Below are 23,957 nucleotides of genomic sequence, written 5' to 3'. Positions count from 1 at the left end.
CCTGTGGACGTTTTCCTAGCAGCCCCTGAATGCAGCACCCTCAACCACCACTTCCTTCCACTTGCCCCCTCCTTCCCAGGCTGCTCACCGGAGCATAACACATACTTAGGAGAGAAAGAGGCACACCAGCATAGCAACCTGCACAGGTTGGCTTCAAATTTTTATTTACAGTTCTTTACAGTTCAGGTTTGCTTGGAAAACATTGGCCAGAGGAGCAAGTTCAGGCGGGAGGAGGGGCGGGAGATCCTGCCCCCCTCTCAGAGGTGGAGTGCAATGGACGACTGCAGAGACGGAGGGGTGCTTGGCTAAGGCAATTCAGAGTCCAGAGACAGCAGCGCAACGCAGCAGAGGCACACAAGCAGACTGGCCCACGAAGCAAGACAAGCACCAGGCACGGCTACGAGAGGGCGGCCATCAGCAGGGAGGACAAGGTGGCTTTCTCAGGAACCTGCAAAGGCCAGGCTGCCCTTTCTGGCCCTGCTCTGCCTCTATCGCTTTTCCACCACCTGTTCTGCAAATGCGCAAACCCTTGATTTGTATGCAACAATCGACTGATTGCACAACTAGTTACTCACACACCCCAGCAGGTATAGGCTCTGCTCCCTGCTCAGTAGAAAACTAGGGGCTCTCAGGGAGCAATTGATTTCCCTGGGGAGGAAGGGTGATCCCAAAGCACCTCCAGGGCTTATTGGTGGTTGGGGGAAGAAAGCAACCAGGGCCCTCCATGTTCAGTTCACCCTTTCCGAGTCAGGGCCTCGGGGCCATAGTTCCATTCGCACCAGCAGCTGGCCGAGGCTCCAAGGCCACTGAGCAGCTCTGGGCAAGGACGCCAAGTGCCTGCCTCTCTGCTGCCCCCCTCAATCCCTTGGAGTGACAACCATCATCACACAGTGAGCACGGAGCCTTTATACGCCTAGGTTACACAGCCGGGCCACGCAAGGAACATCGGAGGCCCTGGGGGTGGGCTTCAGCTGCCAATTCCAAACCACCCCCAGCAGCAGCCTTTGCCAGCCAGACTCTTGGCCTGCAGAACGGGCCAAGCCAGATTTCTGTTCCCGTCTGGACAGGAGCGGGCTGAGAGCTCGGCGGGATGCTGCCCTGTCCTCCTGCAAAGAGTGGCTGGGAAGTCAAGGGGTGTTAATTTGGCACTCCGGCCCAACTCAACTTGGACATGACAGCCCTGGCTCCTGGTGCAGTTTTGGAATATGGCAGGGCTCTGAAAATAGTTGCCAGGAGAAAGAGACAAGCAGGGCAAAGCCTGCACTGCCCCCACGCACCAGCCACAAGGGGAAAGGACATTGGCAGCCCCGCCCCTTGCAGCCCCCGCCCATCCAAAGAGAGGCCAAGAAGCCGTCTCGGGGCAGCCTGAAGTGGCTGAGCACTGATGGGTATAGCCAAACCCCCACCACTTTGGTACTTGGGGCAAGGCAGCCCTTCCCTGCCTCTCCTCTCCAAAGCAGGCAGCTATGAACTGAGGGGTGGAGGAAGGGTACGGAGCCTGGCCCCGATCCGCACAAGGACCACCCGGCCGACGCCCCTTGGCAGCCACCAGATGCGGCCGTGGGGCAGGCCCTAGTCATAACTCTGGCCCCCCTGCCCCACATCCTCCCCCAAACTAGAAATGCTCTTTCTAAACACTTGCCAAAAAAAGAGACAGGTTGGTTATTATTTACTGTATAAATAAAACAGAGTTGGCGGGCAGGGAAGAGTCCCTGCCCCCTGGTAACAGCATCTGAAATAAAAACAGGGCTACGAGGTCAGACAGAGGTGGTCTGGCCAGGGTTTAAAATGCCTCCTCCCTGGTGGTGGGAGAAAGGAAGATCCGGGAATGAGGACGCTGCAGGAGGAAGCAGGAGCAGAACAGAGGTTGGGGCGGCCGGCCGAATGACCCACCGCTCTTGAACGCTCTAGGTGTGCCCAGACGGGGCAGGCCGTCGCCCCCAGCTGGCCATCCCTGCAAGCAGTGGTTTGGGGGGGGGGCTGGGCGCCCACAGTACAGACAAGCCAGTCCTGTGGGGTCGGGGAGGGGGGGGGGTAGAAGTTGTGTCACGGCAATCGCTGCCCCCGCCCCACATGCCCTGCTTGCTCTCCACGGGAGGGGAGAAGGGCTGCTTAGCCCAGTCTTCGATTTGCAGGCAGGACAGCCCCAAACCAAACAGAGCCCAAGTTGGCACAGCAGCCAGCCCCCCCCCCCCCGACAGATGTGTCTACAGGTCTCCACGCAGGCGGCAGATGTCTGTGAAGGGAAGGAAGCGGCAGCTGGAGCAGACACACAGCAGGGAAGGAAGCACATCCCGGAGACGCCCAGCGATGGTTCCTTGGGCAGAGAGGCCGTGTCCTCCTCGCGGCTGCCTTAAATGTTCAAGCAGGGTCAGGCCCAGCAGAGGGTACGGTAGGGGGGCACGGCGGTGCTTTGCGTGTTCCAAGAGCCGAGCCGTCTAGCTGGACGGGATGTAGAGGGACTGAGTCTTGCGGCTCCGGCTGGGAGTTCTGTTCAGAATGTCCATGCTTTTGCGGCTGGAGCTGACGACGTCGGTGACAAAGCCAGAGCAGTCGCTGCACACGTCCTTGAGCACGGAGCCGTGCGCGTAGATGATGGGGAACTCCTCCTCCACGCTGCGCCAGCATGTGCCCTGCAAGGAGCTGGAAGGGACCACCAAGCAGGAGGTGTCAGAAAGGCCCCCCGCCCTGCAGAAGCACCAGCAATTCACAACGAGGGCAGGAGCGCTACTTACTGAAAGGCCTCCCTCCTCCGGTACTGGGGGGCCTTGGTGCCCAGCGAGCCTGGCAAGGTCTCAAAGCCCAAGGCAAAGACAGGGATGTGGGCAAGCTTCTTGGAAGGCATCTTAATCTACAAAGAGAGGGAATTGCCTCTTTGGCTCCAGGCGGTTGCCACCCAGGAGCTAAACGGCTGTGAAGCACCCCTGCTGATCCGCGCCCCGTTTCTCACTGACAAGGAAACATTCTCCGTAGATCTTCAGAAGGCGGGGCCCACAGGGAGCCACCAGTCAGTGTGGGGCATTTTCTGTAGCACTTTCGTGCTGCTGTACATGAACAGGACTGCATAAAACACTTTCCCCGGGGAAGAGTCTTACCTTCAGGCTGCAAGAGCTGCAGACAGACCTAGAAGCAGAGAAGAAACTCAGAGACGGGTGAGGAGGAATTCCACCCCCCTCCCCCCGCATTCAAGAGCAGCTACCCAGCCCGGAATCCAGAGGAGGGGGCTCACTCACCTTTTGCAGAAGAGGCAAACAGGAGGCCAGGAAAAGAGAGCAAACTTGGTCCTGCAGCAGCAGCAGATCTAAAGGGAGTGGAGGGGAAAGAGAGAGCGTACCTGAGCCTCGGCTGGGTGGGCCCGAGAGTCAGCTCTCCCCTCAGAGGCAGGGGCCAGCCTTCGAGAACAGCCTTGAGCTCACCTTTCCTTTCTTCAGGCTGCCGTAGAGCTCCTTGCTGTGCAAGAACTTCTCCATCTCCGCTTTCACCAGCACCCGGCGCACGTTGATCATCTCGTCCACCGTGAGCGCCAGGCTCTCAACCGGGTGGCTGAACTCCTGCTGCAGAGCACAGATGCAGAGGGCCGCCTCAGGTGCGTGTGCATAACAGACTCAGGGCATCCTCCCAGCTCTGCATCCCACCGGGCTCGGCTAAGCATGCCCTCCTGCCCGGGCCCGCAGGGGCCACTCAGCTAGCTTTCCCTCTGGCTGCAGAACTCCAAATGACTGACAAAGAGGGCTTTGCATTACCAAGACATCATGGAAGCCTTTGCCAGGAAAAGAAGTCTGGTTTGAAAAAGAGTGGAGTGAACTATTTATGTTCAAAGGTTCTCTCTCCGATTTGAATACATTCGCTAGTTTTAGATCATTGATTGCCTTTTTTTGTTGTTGCCTGTTTGGGCCCTTGCCCTCGGAGAGGGACATAGTCAGCCCTGGCTGTTGCACACGTCCCCCCTTCTCTTGCTGTCCCTCCAAAAGGTTTTCTGGTGCATTGCAAGGGGGCTGCTTTTCGCACACGCACACACCCAAGCCTGGACAAGGAAGAGGGGGGGCAACTCCCAGCTCTGCCCCATTCCACGTATGGACAGTGAGTGAGAGTTCAGTCCTCTGGCCCGGTCCAGCCACTGCGCTTCTGGCCTGCATCCAACACTCACCAGCCACAAATGTTTCACGTTGACCTCTGGGGTGGGACCACAGCCTGCTTCTGACTTCTCCTCTACAGCGCTGAGAACACCCTGGTCAGAGGGCGTGGGGCTGGCATTGGCACCGTAGGGGCCCTGGTGGTAGCTAGCTGGAACGGAACCTGGGGGAAGAACAGAAGGCAGGCAGGCGGGGGGTCAGGACATGCCAGGGAGAATGGGAAGCAAGAACTGAGAGGCCCCCCCCATGCCCAAACATGCAGGACTGAAGGGGCAACTGAGAAGTTGGAGGAAACCTGTGTGCGCGTGTTTGTTTCCAGGGCAGCGGACACAGCGGCAGGCCTGGCCTTCTCAAAAGGGTCGTGCTGGACGGATGGGTCCAAAGCAGGCGTGGCCCCGTGAGCTGCCTGCATGGGGGCGGGGGGGACATGCCAAGCCATGGGCAGGAGGACCAGGAGGGCAGCCAGGGAATGAAGCAGGGCTTTGTTTGGGGGCTGCTGGGGCTGTGTGGGAAACAACCAGCGCTGCTCCGCTTTGCTCCCATGCCCAGGAGGACTGTGCCTCTCCCACGGGGCCGTGCAGGGAGTACCGGAGGATCCTGTCCTGGAAAAGGCCCCTCCTTTTTTGTCCTGGAGGACAGAAATGCACCAACCTTCCTTCACTCTCTCTTGCGAGCATCCCACGTGCTAGGCCGAGGTGTTCCATAAACAGCACCAAGCAAGACTCCAACTGCCACAGGAGAGGGGCCCCTGGACCGCCCCCCATCAGAATGCAGCTCGCCCAGGAAGAGAAAACATGCAGGGTGGGGGGAGAAACACTTGCCCTCCTTTTCCATGCTGGTCCATGCAGGGCTGGAGGTACCTGAGCGAGGCCTTGGCTCAGGCCCGCTGCGTCCCAGGCTCTCCAAACCCGACTGGTCGCTGCTGCCCTCGTCGCCCCCCTGAAACTGAGCTAAGTCCTGCTCCGAGAAGGAGCGGTCCCGCTTCAGTGGCATCAGGGCGCCAGGGTCCTCCGTCACCTCTGTGCTGGGCGAGTCTTCCTCCTGCAGAAGAGAGGGAGGGAGCCCACCGTCACAGGCACAGCTTCCTACAAAGCCAACGCAACATGCCACAAAGGAGGTTGTCTGCTGGTGGCAGCTGCTGCCCAAGTGCAAACAGTGCGATGGTTGGGAGCAGCAGCCCGTGAAAGGACCATGGGCAGTGGTGTGGGAGTGGGATGGAGGGTCAGTTGGAGAAGACCCCTCCCCATGGAGAGGCAGAGGCGGGAATCGGTCTGGTGCAAGATTCAGCACACCTGGGGATAATAATTAGCAAAGGTAGACCCCAGATCTTACTTCCGAAATGTTCATTTCCTCCATCTCTGCCAGTGTGGGGGCCTTCAGCAAGACCCTCGGCCTCTGGCGCTGGGGCAGCGCACCGGAGTCGGAGACAGAAAGGTTGACGCAGGAGGTGGACTTGACGCTGCTGGAGCAGGCGTTCAGGAGGCAAGGCAGGGAGCCGAAGCCTGCAAGAAGGGGGGGGAGAGGCAGGCAGGAGTGGGGGGGGGCCAGAAACAGCAACCTCGCCCCTGCCTTCCCTCTGCAGAGAGCTGGGAGGTCAGGAACTTTCTCCCTGGACGCGATACATTGGCACTACCCTGGACAGGCAAATGGTGCTGAAATTTTCTCTTCCAGCAGTTCAATAGCAACTGCTTCCCTGAAAAGGGATTCTGGTGTAGCATCCTCAGTCTGAGCTCTGCTGTAACCTCACCAGGTGGTGAAGGCAAGCCCCACAGGTGCAGTATGGGGATGATGATAATAACATGGACCTACCTAACAGGGCTGTTGTAAGGATTGCAACGAGATAATGTTGGTGAAGGGCTTTGAATGCTTGAGAGTGTTTCTTGCCCGTCTTCAGAGGCCCTTTGGTTCTGCTCTGTGATTCTGGAATGGCTCCATGAACCTCAGAAGGGCTCTAAACCTTTGCCCCCCCCTTCCCAATCCATAAGATGGGGCCTCCTTCGAGCTTTGCAAGCCCCCTTTACCTTTCTGGTTTGGGCCCTGGGACTGTACAGGCCGAAGCTTCCTCTCTTGTTTGATCTCCTCCAGAATCTTCTCATGGAGCGTCCTCTGCTTCTGGGGAACTGGGCGCAGCCTCCGTTCTGAAGCCTACAGCCGGGGTGGAAGGCCAGAGGCACCACAGGCAGAGAAAGGGAGAGAGTTACTTTCCATCTGCCCAAGGGGCGATGGCTGAGAGCTGCGGCTCCAGCAATTCAAGGGAGCCTGAGTGGCCACGATCCAGGAAGCAAGCAAGCACCTCTGTCCACCCTGTTTCTCCAAAAAGTTCCATGCCAAATTAATTCGAAAAGGAGGAGAGGCTTTTTGCTCAGCAGGCCCCTCCCACACCATACCGTGGAAGGCCCAAAGGCCAGAGCCTCAGTTTACCTGTCTCAGAGGCGGCCGGGATCGAATGAAGTCAAGGATGAGCTCGTGAGCGTTCTTCTTCACTCTCGGGGGAATGTCGCCGTCCACCTGGCGGACACCCAGAAGCGTCCGAGTTAGCAGAATTCCCAAGTTGACCGCTGATCCCAGAGCAAGCGACCAGCAAGACCAGGCACGGGTCAGGGGCAGAGAAACAGGGTCCTGCTGCCCCGAGGGCAGCCCCTTACTCACCATGACCTTGCGGAGCTTGTAGTTGCGGGCCCGGATGTCTTGCATGAGCATCTCAAAGGGGGTCAGCTGGTACTCGGTGGGCAGCGGGTTGAACTGTTTCTCCTGGACCTTCTTGAGCTTCACCCCGTGCCGCAGCTCCCTCATCAGCTGGACCCAGAGCCGAGCCTGCAACAGCCAGAGCAGCACCCCGTGCATGGGAAGGGCTCGCCACCGACTCAGACCCCCTTTCACTCACGGACAAGCCTGATCTCTGCTTGTTCAGCCGAGGAAGCGCAGCCCGCTCTGGCCCAACTGAACCCTGGCAGTCCCTCCTGCCCCCTCCTCACAAAGCCAGGAGAGGGGTAGGTTCCTCTGGCAACGCCCACCTCTGCCCCACCAAAGCAAAGACAGCAAACCTCCGGCTGGCCTGGAGCCACTCAGCCCCACGAGGCTGAGCTTCTGCCGAGCGCCTTCCCACCCTCTGCCAAGCCAGCCCCCTACCCAGTCTGTGTTCCTCAGGTTGTCCAGATCCGCTGACGACTGGTCGCTCCGCTCATTCTCCTCTGCCTTCAGTTTTGTCAGCATCTGCAGCCCAACCCAAGAAAACAGCTTAGATTTCCTGGCCGTGGTCTCTGCAGCTGGCTGCCCAGCAACATCCCAGCAAGAGAGGCAGGCTCCTGGGCTAAGAGCCCTGCCCACGGACCGCCACAGAGGCAGGCCACCGCTGCTTCTTGGGCCTTGCTCCCACAAACTGCAACTAAATTCTAAAGCCCACCCTTCCCAGGTAATCCCTAGGAAAGGCCCCACCTCCAGATCCTTGGGAAGGCCTGGCTTTCAGGGGCCAAGGCCCCCGCCCAGTTCTGTGCCAATGGGCTGTGTGCGCGCACGGCCACCTCCCAGCACACAGAAGATCTCCAAGCAAGAGGCAGAACCCCAAGGAGGTGGTACCAGACCCCTTCCAGCACAGGTCAGGATACCAGAGACCCCCGTCCTTGGCATGAGTTTTATGCAAGTTTTTAATGTTTCACTATTTGCCAAATTGAGGGCCCTATTTGAGTAGAAAGGTGGCATACAAATATTTCAAGTACATTACGTACGTTGCATTAAGAGTCGGCCCCTCCATTGCCCCAGGCCCCTTCAGGACCACTCGCTTGAGATTATGAGTTCTCTGCTTGAAATAACCAGAGGGATTTGTAGCTTCTTGTAAACTATTTGGAGAATTTAAAGCTCAGTATGAGTACTTCAGTTATGTATTTATTTGAAAGTTGATGTTTTGCTAGAAATGTCAAGTTTTTCAACCCTTGGTGGGTGGGATGGACGCGGCATAATAGAACTAAGTAGAAAGGCTTTCCTTGTCCGTACTTGGTGATTCATTTTGTAGGTTAGGAGGGTTATAAATGTGGCCTTTCAAGTTGGTTTTCATCTTAGAGCCAGATGGAACCCAAAGACCATTTGTATAAGCACTCTTAAACAAGGTCACCGACCATAGCTATGCAATTGAAAATATACTGGCAAGCATGGAGAGCCGTTTCACTGCAGAAATGTCTGCTGGGCAAATCTCCAGATGTCTTAAGCAAGAGCACAGCAGCTGCGCTCATCTGGACAAGGCCTTCCCCGAGATACTACCTGCAAGCGGGCAACATCAGCAGCTGCCTGCACACGCGCTTGAAGAGGTCAGGGAAGCTACCAGTCTCTTGGCTTTCCACACACTAAGCAAAACCGGATTATCTGGGAGGGCTGTTTACTCGGGTAATAGAGCTGTGCAGAAAGAAATGGCTCGGAGATGCTCTGGAAGAGGAACAGGGACTGTAGAGTACACCACGGCGGTGAACTGCCTCTCGGAGCAGATGTGCTCCTACTGCGGGTGTCCACTTCATTTAATATGTCATGTCCAATTATTCATGCTTTGCTTCAGCATGTCGCATCTTTATATTGAGATTTATGTTTGCTTTTTACTTTCTGTAACCCAGACCCTGTCGTTTATGGAACGTCCCGGCCGTTGATTGTATCGACTTACGTTGTGTAATCCACCTTGGGTCTCAGTAAGAAAGGTGGACTATAAACAACATAAATAAATAAATAAATAAATAAATAAATAAATAAATAAATAAATAAATAAATAAATAAATAAATAAATAAATAGCAGTCTAACTGTCCATGGAAGGGGCTGTAATTATTTTCTCCCCCCCCATAACTTGAGAGCTCCTGAGCGCCACCCCGTGCAGTGCTCAAACGCAGCAAAGAACATTTCACTCTTTCAAGGCAGAGCTGATCCAAGGGGCACCTTATCCCTCCAGACTGAGGGAGCGCACTGGAGGCGGGAGTAAGGAGAGACTCAGCCAGAAACCTTTTCCTACAGAAAACTGCTTTCCTCCACAGGAATGCTGGGACAGACGCCCCTCTCCAGCCTCCAAGACGAGCCAGACAAGTCACCTCCCAAATGCTGGGGGCAACATGACTGCTTTCTTCCCCCCCCCCACCTTCCCTTCCTGGTGCCTCTTGACAAGCACATGGAGCCTTTGCAATGGGAAGTTGAAACAGCTGCTCTGCCCTGGCACAGGATCAAGGCCCCCAGGGGTCTATGTGCGTGTGTGTGTGGCAGGGATGGACGGTCAGCAACTGGCAGCCAGCTCAAGCTCCCTCTGCTATCAGCGGCTTGCAGTGCCAGAAAGGGCCCCAGAGAGGCCTTGCAGGCAGCAGCCACCTGCCTCTGCACTCTGCTGTGCTCAGGGCGGGAGCAACATTTGAACAAAGGGCACAGTATTGACCTGGCAGGGAGGGGCCGAGGGAAACACGATGACGACGCTGCTGCTATTTGGACAAGGCAGGGACTGGCTGCCGCATCAAGACGCGGCTCTTGGACTCTCCTGGCGCCACCCCTGCTGCTGCTGCTGCTGCTGCTGCTCTGACTCAGACCTTCCTTCCACCAGTCTCAGGACTTGGGGTGGAAAGTGTCAAGCAGGCACCAACAGGATGATGCCCAGAAACACGTGTGGCCTTAACTAGCCTGAACTGACTCATGACGGCCAACAGGAGGCCCACTGCTGGCCCAGAAAATGCCCCGGAGCAGGACTGGCCAGGCAGTGTCCACCACTGATGTAGGCAGCGGTGCAGTAAAGGTGGCACTGCATTCACGCCTTTGCAATAAGGCAGCTCCTGCCCCACATAACCTGTCCCCCAAAACACACACAGAGAGAACACCCTTTTGTGGTCACGGCTTTAGCCAGTAAGGGAACGCGTGCCTCCAAGTGGGTTGTTTTGGGCTGTGACTGGGCATCGGAAATACAAGAGCCTCCAGCGCCAAAGTCATTCGGGTCTCTGCGGGGCAGAAGTGGCAGCTGATGTGTGTGTGTCCTGGCTAGTTAAGGCTCCAGAGCAACTGCTCAGGTCCCCCCCACCACTGCATCAGTGGAGAAAACACATCTGGACTGCACATCTGCATCCCAAGCACGCCACCAGGGCCGGCCAAGCCACAAGGCGCCCTCTGCAGCACTCCTGCAGCAGTCAAAGGACAGCCGTTTCCGGGAGGCCTGCCAAAGTCCAGCCCGCCTGGTTTCCCAGAAGCACTGCCAGCCCCTGCCGAGTCAGCGTTCAGCTGGCAGCAAATGCTCGGTTTCCGCAGAGCTCCAGGCATTGCATCCTGCAGCCTTTGCTGGGCACTTCTTGGTACCGACTCCCCAGGCCCGCCCCAAGCCGCCAGGATCTGGCCGGCTGGCAGTCCAGCCAGCTGGGAAATAACTGAGAGTCCTTGGGGGTGGGGAGGGGCATTCATAGAGGGGCCCGGGGCCAGAGGCCTGTTCTGTGACCCATCACAAGAGTTGCCACACAGCTTTCTTCCCTGCCCAGAACCACCAGCTGCCCATCCCAAATGGAGCCCTGGCACGTCCGTTCTGCAGTGGCCACCAGAGCCCCCGGCTTGCCTGTGGCAGCTGGGCGTTCTGGCAAGCAGGGCTCACCGGCAGACCCACACAGGGGGCAGAAGGCAGCCTCCTTTGTGGCGGCGGCAGCAGCAGCCCAACAGGGAGCTCTGCAGGCAGCCGACAGACAGCTCCCCACCCCCCCCCCCCGGCTGTGCTTCGAGGGTCTCGGCTCCCTTCGCTCCTCCTGGGCAGCGGGTAGAGCAGAGGCAGCTTCTCCAGGAACGGAGACATGCTTGGGCCCACGTGGCCCCCTTGCCTGCAGGGAGGAGGCACTGACCTCCTTGGCATCGCGGACCTTGGCCAGAAAGGCCTTCAGTTCCACCGTCTCCAAGAAGAGGGCCCTGCAGACAGCCTGGTAGTGGGCCTGGGCCTCCTGCGGGTGGGTGAGGCGCGCTGCACAGAGCCGCATGGCCTGGCTAAAAGTGCGCACAGCTCTCAGGGGTCCCTCCGCCACCGCCTCCTCCTCTTCCTCCTGCCCTTCGTAGCCCTCGTCTGCCGTGCCGCAGCCGCTGTCTTCGGAGTCACTGTTGGCCATCAGGTCAATGAGGCGTTCCAGCTGGGGGCTCAGCTCTCGTTCCTCGTTCTCGTCCAGCCCCCAGTCCAGGGCTCGGTAGATCGCAAAGCCCAAAGACTGCACCATCTGCATGCAAGGAAGCAGAGCAGCCAGTGGAGCCGCATGAAACACACACAGGTGAGCGCCACCGCCACCCCCGCCATGCCAGGAGGGCCAACACTTCTGCCCGCTGGTGCTCCTGGTGGCAGCTCCATTCCCGCAGTCTCCTCCAGAGGGGAACTGGACAAATCCAGGCAGGCTCACCCGCTGAGGAAGAACGTTGGGACTTCTTCTCTTGCTCCATCAGGCATTACACTAGATACTACTAATTTTAATCTGTACGCTGTTGGGGATGCTGTTTTTATTATTTAAAATATTTGCATGCTGCTGTCAGAAAGAGCCAACTAAGCACAAAACAGCGAAATAATCAGCTTTTAAACTGTATTAGTCATTACTTCGGCATTGTCGTATTACTATCTTCACATTTATATCGATGTTCTGTTGTGTTAACCATTGCTAGCCACCTGGAGAATCGCAGGTTGAAAAGAGTGCTTCCCATGGTCATATAGGTCCAGAGGAGTTAGCCGTGTTAGTCTGTAGTAGCAAAAATAGAAAAGAGTCCAGTAGCACCTGGTTAGTCTTAAAGGTGCTACTGGACTCTTCTCTATTTTTGCAGGTTGAAAAGCAGCAGCAACAAACTTCTTTTCCTAACCCCGTCTCTTCCCAGAACGATTTGGGTCTCTCCTTCCACACCCTCCTGTTTGTGCTGCAGTGCCGTTGTCCTGGGGGGCAGAGGGGAACATGAGCCTCCCCAGGGAACAGCGGGGCGGGACGGACGCAGGCAGCCAAAGGCCTCCAGGCAGGAACAGAAGAGACGCTGTTCCCTCCCCGACTCTGCCTGTGGGAAAGTGGGGGAGGGTCAGGGCCAGACGCAGCTCTCCAGCTGAACAGGGTGGGGGTGGGTGGGGGAGAGCAGCAGAAGGAGCCAGGCGGCAGTCAGGGGACCAGATCTTCGCCCTTGATCAGATCCCAAAACAGGCTAAGCCAGAGAGGCACAGCACCTGCCAACAGACTGTGCCAACCACCCTTCTCGGGCTAGTTCTCGGCTGACCCATTCCTGTGGGAAGCAGCAGGGAGTGCAAGACAGCTCTCCACCACTCCTTGCCCAAGAGGGGCCTGAGCATTTGAGAATTCCCTCCCCAGGAGGATGCCAGTCCACTGCTAGGGCTGCTGGCACCCGGAAGAGCGAAACGGATGCTGGGCCATACGGTGGATGTTTGGGGAGGGAGTGCCGTGCTGCACGGCAGCCCTGCAGAGAAAGTCATGCTGTGTGATTGCAGGGACTCACAAGGGGATCCAGACTGCTCCCATTTGTAACAGGCTGAATTTTTCTGCACTTGCTGGCTAATCACATAAGCAATGCTGCCCTCTGACAGGCTGGAAAGAGTCTCCCCCTCCCCCTCCCCCTCCCCCTCTCTCCCTCTCTCCCTCTCCCCCTCTCTGGTTGCAAAGGAGAACTGGCAGAGGAGGAGGGCGCAGCTCAAATGGTCAGCATTACCCAGCTGAATTCGTTTTTTTCAAAAGTCTTCTAGAGAATGGGCAAAGGGGGCGTTTTGTCCCCCTCCAGCAACCTACCTGTGCTTCAGCCAAGGGCGTCAGGGTCAGCGGGAGCTCTGCAAGAGGAAAACGGTCACCGTGAAGACCCCTCCCCCTCAGACTCCAGTCATGCCCTGTTAAATCACTCAGACTGGCATGCCCAGCTCACCCAAAGCCCAGCGGAGGGTCGGCTGGGCAGCGCTGCCAAGTTCCAGCCCTGTCAAAGTAGGCCCTGCTCACAGAGCAGGCAGAGAGAGGGGGCTGCAGACCCCGTCAAGAGAGGCCTGCGAGCAAGCTCATCTTTGCAGAGCCCTGAACGTGCCCTTGCACCCGGCTGTGTCCCACCCTCCCCACGCTGTGCGCCAGGTCCACTGCGGGCTCAACAGGAGTTTGCAGAATGCGTGCGACAGGCCGTGCCAGGCCGAACTGCCCTCCCGGACACAGAAAATATCTCCTGCCGTAAGGTTCAAGACTCAACAGCAACACCTCCTCCTAAGCCCAAGCTGGCTGGGAGTGAGAAGTGGCTCCCAAGCCACCCTTCAAAGGAGCCCCAGCAGGGTGCTCAGCTGCAGGTGCTTCGAACTCCACCTCTTTCCTCTTCAAGGCCTCGCATTGCTCAGCCAGAAAAGTCCCGCTTCCTTTTCCAGCCCAATCACAAACCGGCTTGTGCTCTTAGTGTCTACAGAGAACTCAGGCGTGCTGCTGTGCTTGCGAGCCATTTCTAATGTAAACATCCACTCCAACACACACACACACACACCCTTCTGGAGGTCCAGTGCATCCAGTCTTGCATTCCGCCATCAAGGGAAATGTACGAAGTGCCTTTCAGAGCAACACCTCAGTGCCCCAAGGAAGGATTTACGGCATTGCATTTTCTCCCCCCCCCCCCCGCTTTGAAAATGGGCTTGGGGCTGGTATTTGGACTTGAAACATAGAATTTTGCCTTGCCAGAGTTCTGACTTTTATTCCTATCTCTCCATGAGGGAATAAGTTATTATTTTACAAACCAAACCCAAGGGAGGTGAGCCGTTATTACTTCTGGCCAAGCGGCTCATTGCAAGCAGGTGGAAACCAGGGGGGGAGACAGCCCCTCTCCGGCTGGTCTGGTTTGGGAGATTCCTTTTTTCCTCTGTCTGGGAGGATATTCACAGCCCCCCCCCCATCCCACAGCCCCTGGTTCATCTCAACACAAAGCAGCCGCCTCACTTACAGCCTCCAGATTGTGAATGACAAATATTGGGTGGGGGGGGGATAGGAGAGAAGCGAAATGGGAGCAGCGTCCCAGCTGCTGCAACAGCTGTGCCCAAAGGAACATCCCCAGTGCATCTCTGGCAGGCAGGGCAGAGCAGGCACTAAGCCCCCCCATTCCACTCAAGAGGGGGGCTGCTTGGCCCCCCCATCCCCAGAGGCCGCAGAATGTGCAACAGCAGCTGGGACCTCTTAAGTGGCTAAGCCAGCCTTGCCCCCAGCTCTGTACCGCCAGCCACATCCACCCTGCTTTGCTGGACGTGCAGGATCCCCCCCCTCTGCACCCTCCATTTCCTGCCTTTTAGTGCACTGATGAACCACTTAGAGGCTGCCCCCAGGCAGAGGTCAGCCCCCCCCCCCCCGCCACACCGCCCGCAGAGCAAGCAGGGACGGTCTCCAGGAAGGGGCCTGGAGGGAAAGAACTGCACAGATTTATGTGGGCCATTTCAGTCCCCAAGGGGTCAGGCTGTTTCGGAAGAGCTCTTGGGGCAGAGAGATTGCCTCTTGTGCCCCCTCCATGCCCCTTCTCGCCCCTTCTCACAGGCCAGTTCTTTTCTGGAGGTGCTCTCAAGACAAGGCCCCTCGGTTACAACCATCCCTCATCCGGATGGGCCGAAGGAAGTTTGCTCCTGCAGAATATAAGGAGCCCACAGCTGGGCCTTGAACAGAGGATTTTTTATACCCTTGGCTAATAGCAAACTGAAGGCTCATGTTCCGCACACCAACTCCTGCTGCAACAGCATCTTACTGCCCAGAGGGTGCAGAGAGAACAACCAGAAGAGGGGAGACCAGGAGTGCCCTCTGTTCAGAGAGGCTGGCCCAGACGACAGTTCGTACGCTCAGGCTACTAGCAAAGAGAAGCAGGGCCGTCAAGAGAGAGGAGACAGGAGCTCAGCAGGCCAGTGTTAGCCGGGCAGTACCCTCAGACCTCCAATCCGGAGCTGCTGCTGCTGCTGCTGCGTGGCTGCATCACAACGGGCACGCTCCAGTCAGAAGGCAAACTGCCAAAGGGGCAGCCACAGCCCTGTAGCTCACTCCGAGGACTCAGAGGTTTGCAGCAGCCCCAAAATTGCACAAAAGAAATGGAATGTCTTCTTAGGCAGCACCACGCAGCAGTTCTAGGCAGGGCTTTTTTTCTGGGAAAAGAGGTGGTGGAACTCAGTGGGTTGCCAGCACAAGGGGCAACTCCTGGCAGGAGGTGGTGACCCTGGTACCACATGTGCACGCGCAAAGTGTGCGCATGTTCCTGGGACTGTGCAATGACGTCACTTTGGGTCAGCTGGAATGGGGGGGGGGAGTTTTTTAAAGTTTAAATCGCCCTTGGCGAAAATGGTCACATGGCCGGTGCCCCCACCCTGATCTCCAGACAGAGGGGAGTTTAGATCACCCTCCGCACCGCATGCGGAGGGTGATCTAAACTCCCCTCTGTCTGGAGATCAGGGGGCGGGGCCACCGGCCACATGACCATTTTGAAGAGGTGCTGGAACTCTGTTCCACTGCGTTTCAGCTGAAAAAAAGCCCTGGTTCTATGGCATGGCAGGAGCAGAGGCCAAATTCCCAGGAGAGGCAAGCTTAGCAATAGACCAGCCTGCCTCTCAGAGCCCAGCCCCTCGGAGAGACCATATCCAGTCCAGCCACTGAAACAGATACTGCAGACCCTGAGCAGGAACTATGTCTCTCTTCAGCTAGTATTAAATATCATGACACGGAAATTCACTCACTGTGGTCCCCAAAGAACAGCAGATACACGGGACTTAGAATGGGACCTTTTAGTGGGAAAAATTCAGTTGATGCAGGCATCTGCAGAGTTCTGAGCTTCACAGCCCAGCCCAGCCACTGCTCTACAGACCCCAGACATTTCACTAGGGGCTCATTTTTGCCAGCATTATCTGGGGGCTCAGCACCAGAATCAGTTTCCGGAGATTTAGCCCTTGAACATGCGAGAGTGAGAACAAAGAATGCCCCTGAGCACGTTCAAATGCTTTTTGTTCACTACCACAGCGGTTTCTGCCGGTGCTTCATTAGGATTAAGTAGTAGGGCTTCCAAGAAGATACAGCTTCTGTGCAGAGCTGAGCTCCCTGCCTAGAAATCAAATTCAGAATTTCACATCCTTTATTCTGCCTGATGAGTAGTTCTGTGACACTCAAGTTGTCTGCATATGCCAGTTTGGTATAATGGTTAAGAGTGCCGGGATTCTAATCTAGGGAACCGAGTTTGATTCCCCGCTCTTCCACTTGAAGCCAGCTGGGTGACCTTGGGTCAGTCACCGCTCCCTCGGAGCTCTCTCAGCCCCACCCACCTCACAGGGTGTTTTGTTGTGGGGATAATAATGACATACTTTGTAAACCGCTCTGAGTGGGTGTTAAGTTGCCCTGAGGGGCAGTATATAAATAGAATGTTGTTATTATTATTACACTCACTTCACCTGGTCCAATAAGATACAGCTTTTTACTTTTGTTTCAAAAATGTCTAAGCCAGACTTGCTGGAGGTGGCTTACGTCAATAAAAACAAATCATAATTAAAAAAATACTGTAAGGCAATCCAAGTCAATAATAAAAACACACCACTAAAAGCCAACCCTAAAAGCAAGCCAAGGCATAAAAGCACACAAAACAGAGCAGTCTAAAGTGATTTTCATAAAACAGAGCCAGGCTAGAACCAGCCCATGAACAGCTAAACAAGACAGAACGCCTTCGTTAAAAGAGAAATGTTTTAGCCTAGCACTTAAAGGAGAGTAAAGAAGGTGCCACCACCCCAAAAAAAACCATCTCTGCTCACAAGTCACCTCTTCTCTGAAGGCAGGGGCACAGAGAGCAGGGCTTGAGCTCTTAACTGGCAGACTGGACAATACGGGAGGTGGCATTCCGGCAAGTACCCTGAACCCAAGCCATTTAGGTCCTCAAAGGTAAGAATCAGCACTTCGAATTGTGCCTGGAAACAGATGGACAGGCAACGTAGATCTTACTTTGCAGGTCCAGCTTGACTCCAAAATAATTTCCAATATTGCAAAAGAAAAGACTGCAGAGTCAAGTGGGGGTGAATAGAAGATGTCTTCTGCACTTGTCAGCATAAGACCGAGCAGTACAAGACAGAAGTAGCATCGGCACTGCATGGCCAGGGCAGGGAACAGGCATAACATTAAGATCTCAAGGAAGATTCTTCAGGGACCGTTAAGGCCTCAAAGAGCTGCCAGCAGGGGAGACCTCCTCTACAGCGGCAAAGAGCCCTGGTTGTACTGCCCCTGCTTGTGTTTCTTCAGGGACCATTAAACTGACGCAGTTCTTGGCGTCCTTCCCACTAAAACCCTGGAGCTGCCTGGAGGAACAGCGAGCTCTTGGTCTGGGAGGATCTGAATACACCAACAGGCAGGGGTCAAGAAGTCAGGACGCCTGCAGCCCAGCCAGAGGAAACCTCAGAACCAGCCAGACCAGTTCTGAAAGCAGAAGCTGAAGTGCTTCTAAGTCAATATTATCCCAATCAGCAGTGCTGCGCCTTGTCCTCCCGCAAAGCTTCCCATGCAACCGGCTGCATCGCGAGGGAGAACCGGTGGGAAAATGCTACCTGGGAGCATGAAGGTGGCTAGAAAACAAGGACTTCCCCTGAGCATTTTACCTCTTGGGACGGAAAATAAAACGCTCAGAGTATTTTCTCTCAGCAGTGGGCCCTGCAGAGGTCAGAACATGGCTAGGGCATTGCGAAAGAGTCCGGCCCAGCCCAAGAGAAATAAAGCGGGTCCCTTCTGATGGCCAGCCCTACGCAACAGAGGCAGAGGCAGCTTGCCACAGTGGGGCCAGAGGGGGCAGGACTCGGATGGGACTCATAGTGGTGGCGGCTCGTGTTCCTCCTCAGACACCTTCTGGAGAGACAGCAGCCTTTTTGCCAAGAAAGCCAGGCGAGAGGCAACGTCAGAAGGGGAACGGCATCAAAAAACTGGTGGCATTTGCTGGGGTGTTTATTGCCATTCACTGATCTGGCAAGCGTGAGTCACATGCTTGGGCCAGCTAGCTCCATGTGGTCTACTCTGGCAGGTGGAAGCTCTCCAGGGTCTCAGGCAGAGAGAGGCTTCCCCATTGCCCGCTAACAGAAAGACTTCCCCTGGAGAAGGCCAGAGATAGAGCCTGGGTATTTCATGTGTAAGGCAGCTGCCGAGACACCTCCGGACTCCACCTCCAGCAGGAAAAGGAAGAGCTCAGAGTGTGGCTCATGTGTGGACTTCATGGGTCAGCTAGACATTTCTAAGTGCCTGGGACACCCTGCAGCCACCCTGACCAACCACAAACAGGCAACCACAGACCCTGCTTCAATGGAGTTCAGTGCACAAAGTCATGGGGGGGGGGCTGCTTAGAACTGGGAGACCTCTTGGGACAAGCCACCGGGGGGGGGGGGGAAGCAGCTCAGTACTCCAGTCTTAAGAAATGACATCATCTCAGAGCCTGGCCTGGCAGGCTGGGACACCGCAGAGGAGGGGGGATGCTCCAAAGAGTGCTTTGTTCTCACATCCCCTCCGCCACTGACTCGTTGCGTGGCCTTGGGCAAGTCAGAGGTGAAAGGGAACCCTTCAGTTTTAAAAGCAGGGCTGAACTCCAGCATAATGCAAACGAACATTTTTAAGTGCCTCTTTACAGAGGCGTGATCTGGGGGAGCCCAGTGACGCCTGGTGTGGGCTTTCGGGGACCACAGTTCTCTTTGTCAGATGCAACTGGCAGGGAGAGCTGTGGTTACCGAAGGCTTATACTACATAGGAATTGGACACCTTCACTGCTACAAACTGACTGCACACCAAAAGGAGATGTTTACATTTCCAAGCAAAGGAATGTTTTGATTGACTCTATGCTAATTGCATTCTGCCTTCTTGTGATTTATGACCCCTCCCTTTTCTCTCTCTTTCCCCCTCCTCTTCTGTATCTGCCCAGTTTTGATCAGGCATCTGATGAAGAGAACTTGATTCTCGAAAGCTTATGCTATAATAAAATTGGTTAGTCTTAAAGGTGCTACTGGACTCCTTTTTGATTTTGCTACTACAGACTAACACGGCTAACTCCTCAGGATCTATGACTGTGTGTGGATCCCTTTGGAAACCAAAATGTGCACACCGCCGTTGGGAAGGACTCCTCCCAAAAACTCCACTGCAGCACCCTTGCTGGGCAAGTCTCATCGTCTGCCGATGGCACAAGGAGGCGCTGAGCCCTCGACCCCTGCCGCCCTTTCTCCCCAAGGGCCTGCCTCCCCATCTCTTCCTTCTTCACCCCCTTGAGCTGTACCATTTCCCTGCCCAAGAGGGCAGGTGCAGAAGCCTCCGAAGGCAGGCGGCGTTGAGGCAGCACGGAGTGGCAGGTGTGTGGCAGGACTCACTCAAGACACTCACCAAATGGCACAAAACCCTGTTGGCAGCTGGCATAACTGCACACATCATGGGCGTGCCAAAGCGATGAAGCAGCCTCATGTGACACTTTGACCTCTGTGCCAGAGCCATAAAGATAATTCGGTTCTTGACAGAGGCCAGGGTCCCGCCCATCTCACCGGGGCACAGGGAAGCCTAGACTGAGGACTGGGGGGGGGGCGGGGCAGAAGGTAAAGTTCAGAGGTCTGTAACGAATGCAAGCGTTACATGCTTGCTTTTGTAGGGGTTTATTTGTAATACTATAAGCCACCTTAAAGAGTTATTTTAGAAGGAGACAATTAGTCCATTCTTTGACCGCGACACTCAGCCTTGTTATGCTCTAACCAGCTTCCATCTAACCGCTTTCTCACTAAAAAGTGTTTTAAAAGCAGGTTAACCTTTTATCTGCACTTTCATAAGCGCACTGCAGCTGCAAATGGAGATCGCACATACAATCAGACCAGTTCATACAGGAAGAAAGACCTTTGAAGTGTGCAAGGGACCTTTCAGACTAGTTTGCCTGGGTTCTCTGTCCCTGCTTCCTAAGCTTGGTTTTATGAAATACACAACAGTCCCGAGTTTGACTGATCTCACAATTCGGGGCTGGCACATCCACTGCGGGATATTGCTTGGCTTTTTTACTTGGACCATCTGGAACCATCTGCACTGCAAAAGCTGGCATCCAGCACGTGCACTGGATTGGAGGGAACTACGGCCAGGGACTGCCCTCGGTTGTTCTTTGCACAGGCACGCCTGCCTGGCTCTTGGCCAAAGCTCTTCTGTACCACATCTGTCCCCCCTTCCCCCTGCCAATGTAGCGTTTCTGCATGAGCCTAAACTCCACACAAATCTCGTACTTTAAGGGAACCTTCCCTCCGTACAATTGTATTTTTCTCTATCTCACAGGCAGGCACACAAAGAAACCAGGAGACTCACAAGCACAGCACAGCTTCTACAAAAACAGCAAGTCCTCAAATGCCACCACATCTGATTTACGTCCTTAAGATTTGCTCCACTTGCCCCGGACAAAACTCCTTCCATTATTCATCATTTCTCTGCAGGCTTCGTGTTTCCGAGGAGCGCATTAAAGCCCTCTTGGCTGGGCAACCTGGAGATTATCCGCTTTTCAGCCCTTTGCCCCAAATACGGCGAATTCTACCGGGGAGGAGGCCGGCTGGGTTCTCCCGAGCCGGATTTCACCGGGCGCCGCATTCCGGAGCCGGGCCGCCCTCCCCGAGGGCCCCGCCGAAGGGCGTCCCCCTCCCTCTGGCCTCTGCCCGGGAAAGCGGCGAAGGCGAGCCGGGCCCGGCGGAGGGGCTGCAGAGAGGCCGCCGCGGGTCTCCCTCCAGCCGGTCACGCCGCCTGGAGCAGCGCCTCCTTCCCCGGCTGCGCCCCGCCGGCCGCGGCTCCCTCCGCATTGCAACGCCGCCCCGCCCGCCCGGCTCACCTGCCGCGCCGCGCTCGCCGCGGGCCGAGACGGAGCCGTCCTTGCGCAGGAGGAGGTCTGCGGGGTCGCGGATGCGGCCGGCCGGCCCCCAGCCGCGCTCGGCGCCGCGCAGCCCGCGGCAGCACTGGAAGCACACGGCCCACGCCTGCTCCTCGTTGACGGGCTGCTCGTAGGCCTTCAGCACCTCCTCCAGGGACAGCTCCCAGGGGTCGCCCTCGCCGCCGCAGCCGCCGCCCGCCGCGCCGCCCCTCGACGGCCGCCCCTCCGCCGCCGCCGCCGCCGCCTCCGCTGCTGCTGCTCGGGCCATGGCCGCCGCTCCATCATCGGCGCCTCCGGAGAGTCGCGCCCGTTCCCATAACAGCGGCGCTGCTGGCCAGCCTGAGGAGGAGGAGGAGGAGGAGGAAGGGGAGGGCTGAGCCGAGCCGAGCCCAGCCCAGCCGCCCGGCCGCGCCTCTCCCAGCCTCCAGCCGGCCGGAGCAGGAGGAGGCGCCCGGGCTGGAGGGGGGAGCGGCGGAACTGCCCGCCACCAGGTCCTGGGCGCGCCGAGCGCCTCAGAGCATGTGCAGAGGCCCTCTCCCCAGCGCGCAAAGAGGCGCGGGGCGGGATCTCTCCCGCACGTCGGAGGAAGGGCTGAAGGGCGCTTTGGACATGCTCAGAAGCAGCCTCTGCATCACAGACCCGGGCTGAACCTCAGCGCGGAAAACGGGCGCAGGGACCCCTCAAAGACTACCTGGGCGGGTTGGCAGGGCTGGCCTGGTCTGGTCCGGACCGCCCCCCTCTCTCCTGCTGGGGCAAAGAGGGGCTGGACGGAGGAAGGAGAGGCTGGGCACAGGTGGGGCGAGGGGAAACCAGCCCCAGCATACCACGAATGAGGCGATCGGAGAGCAGAAAGAAGGGAAAGGACCCCAGTTGCGGGCAGCTATTCCCGTGGGTGGGAAAGGCCCTCTGTGGCTGCCCAGAGGCCTTCTAGGCCCAGCACCCCTGGCATAAAAAGAGCGCCTGCAGCGCCCCCAGGGCCTCTGTCTTCTTTAACACGGGCAGGAAGGTTCCCTCCTTGTGTGGCTTGACTCCTGTCCTTAGGCCATCAAAGAAGATTGAGAGCCCCCCCCCCCAGCAGCCCTTCTCACCCTCTAGCCCGCTTCTGCTTACGCACTCCACCCCCTGCCCAGATCCTGCCCCGCCAATTGTCACTTCCACTATGAGAAGCAGAGGAAAGTGCGGTTCTGCCCTCAAAGGCAAACTGTTCAAGCTGGGTGGCCGCGTCACATCTATCACGGGGAAACAAAACTGACGTCCGGGGGCACCTCACTGTGAGAATTTTCTGCAACTTTCTTAAAATGAGGCGAATGATTTTCTTTCTTTCCGTGCCTCTGAAGCAGTGAGCTCTGACTGGAATAAACGTGGTTCGTCTTTAAGATGCCCCTGGAGTTCTGTTTTGTTTAGCCGCCAGACTACCAGGATCCCCAGGATGCTTAAAATGCTTCAAACATTTGTAGAGAGGCTCTTGCTATAAATTGCCTTTTTGTACAGTCAGCATCTGCAACCAGCACCAGAACCGACCTCCCGAAAGTGAAGCCCTGAGGGAGGAGGAGCCCTGGGCAGCTTGGTGGCTCCACAGGCAACTGCCCCCAGCCCATACGATGGTCGCCCCTCTTTGCTGGAGGGAGCCCAGGCATCTTTCCCCAAGACAGCACTTCAATACAGGGACATTCTGTTTCCACCACAATTATGTGTGATTTCTTCATTAGGCTAAGACAATAATTGCAACTGACTGCTTTATGGAATGCAGCTGCGTGATTCTCAGAAGCACATGGGCAGATGCCTGTGGTCTCATTACAAATAATGATGCATGCACACACCCTCCCAGTCTTACGTCATTCTGTAATATTCAGATTAAAAAAAAACACACCTTGCCTAAACCAAGAGAAGGGGTGTTGCTGTCACCCTTTGAACATACAGCTAAAACCAACACCGCCAGTCTTTGGCTTCCATGCCTCTTTTTAAGAAAGGTTGTTGGAAGACTGTACACATCAGCCACACAGTTTATCTACTTTTGGGAAGTTTTTTTTTTTACTGCTTCGCCACAACAGGTACATTCATACATTCCTTGGGGTTTCCCCAGCCTTTCTCCCATCTTTCTGAAACCTAGTTTGCTCATAAGTTTTGTAAAATATGGCTATCGTTTGCGTGGGAAAACTTGGACTTTCCTGCCCATACGGTAGCCATTTTTCCTAACCGTATCCTTGCAGCAGCCATGTCCTCACCCTCTCTCTAGGGCCTTTTGATTTAAACAAATCAGCACTAGGATATCATTACATCTATATAATATTTTATCAACGTGTCTAGGTTCTCTGAATTCCTAGTTTTCCTTTAAAAAAAAAGACTGTAACCCTTTCCATTGCAGATATATAACTGGAAAGGCATTTCTTTACAATTGAAGAGGATAGAGACCTACTTTTAAAAAAAACATGGGAATTCAGATAATCTGATCTATGTATTGGTATATTGTTATATTGCCACAGTAATATCCTAGTGCCGGTTTTAAACATGGCAAATGCCCTGGTGGCCAAGGGAGGGGGTGCATTGCGGGGGGCCTGGGGTGGAGAAAGTGCAGGAAACCTGCTATGTAGAAGCCCCCATAGCTTCTGCACTTATCCCCAGCCACATTGGCAATGGGGAACCACACAAGCCTGTCCCTGTGTGGAAACGTAGAAATCTCAAAAAACGTATAGATGCTGTCCAAACCCACAGAGAGTCGTGGCTTCAAGGGAGATCTTGCTAAAGAGAAAGTTACCAAGAACATACCCAGATACAGGATGTTAAAAAAAAAAGTCAGTTTACTGACATCACCTGATTATTCGTAACTGAAAGATACACAATAGTAGTTAGGGAAATACATATGAAAATAGTTAAAATGAGCCACAATAAATCTTTTGTCCACCCACATCAAGAAGATGCTCAGTCATTATCTTATATGCAAAGCAGGCATATAGTTAGGGAACTAGAGCAGAGTCTATTCAAATAATATTTTAATTTGCCTAGGATAGTTA

The 23,957-nt window shown here is 55.7% G+C and overlaps 1 protein-coding gene across 2 annotated transcripts; it reads right to left on the bottom strand.

Moving 5' to 3' along the window:
- Window positions 1–160: 160 nt before the first annotated feature.
- SPIRE2 (spire type actin nucleation factor 2) lies at window positions 161–21,132 on the bottom strand. 2 transcript variants are annotated; one of them, XM_055000652.1, is made up of 15 exons: window positions 20,908–21,132; window positions 12,870–12,907; window positions 10,959–11,321; window positions 7,263–7,346; window positions 6,783–6,947; window positions 6,555–6,641; window positions 6,155–6,278; window positions 5,466–5,635; window positions 4,955–5,174; window positions 4,148–4,296; window positions 3,417–3,554; window positions 3,234–3,301; window positions 3,096–3,123; window positions 2,736–2,851; window positions 161–2,643 (listed from the first exon to the last, which is right to left on the bottom strand). In XM_055000652.1, exons 3-15 carry the CDS (start codon window positions 11,319–11,321, stop codon window positions 2,439–2,441), a joined length of 1,917 nt encoding a protein of 638 aa, XP_054856627.1. In that variant the 5' UTR covers window positions 12,870–12,907; window positions 20,908–21,132; the 3' UTR covers window positions 161–2,438. The 2 variants fall into 2 exon arrangements, with proteins under 2 accessions (XP_054856627.1, XP_054856626.1); XM_055000651.1 differs by having other exon boundaries at window positions 4,994–5,174; window positions 20,908–20,948.
- Window positions 21,133–23,957: the final 2,825 nt, after the last annotated feature.

The sequence above is a fragment of the Eublepharis macularius genome, chromosome 16, assembly GCF_028583425.1.
Source record: "Eublepharis macularius isolate TG4126 chromosome 16, MPM_Emac_v1.0, whole genome shotgun sequence".
NCBI classification, from domain to species: Eukaryota; Metazoa; Chordata; class Lepidosauria; order Squamata; family Eublepharidae; genus Eublepharis; species Eublepharis macularius.
The sequence above is the reverse complement of the archived record's forward strand: the minus strand, read 5'-3'. Positions and strand labels throughout refer to the sequence as shown.

Coding starts and splice junctions, on each gene's coding strand:
- SPIRE2 (XM_055000652.1), bottom strand. CDS start 11,321: ATGGTGCAGTCTTTGGGCTTTGCGATCTACCGAGCCCTGGACTGGGGG. Junction 3,555..4,147: donor ACGTGAAACATTTGTGGCTG/GTGAGTGTTGGA, acceptor TGTGCTCTGCAG/CAGGAGTTCAGCCACCCGGT. Junction 2,644..2,735: donor CGGAGGAGGGAGGCCTTTCA/GTAAGTAGCGCT, acceptor GGTCCCTTCCAG/CTCCTTGCAGGGCACATGCT.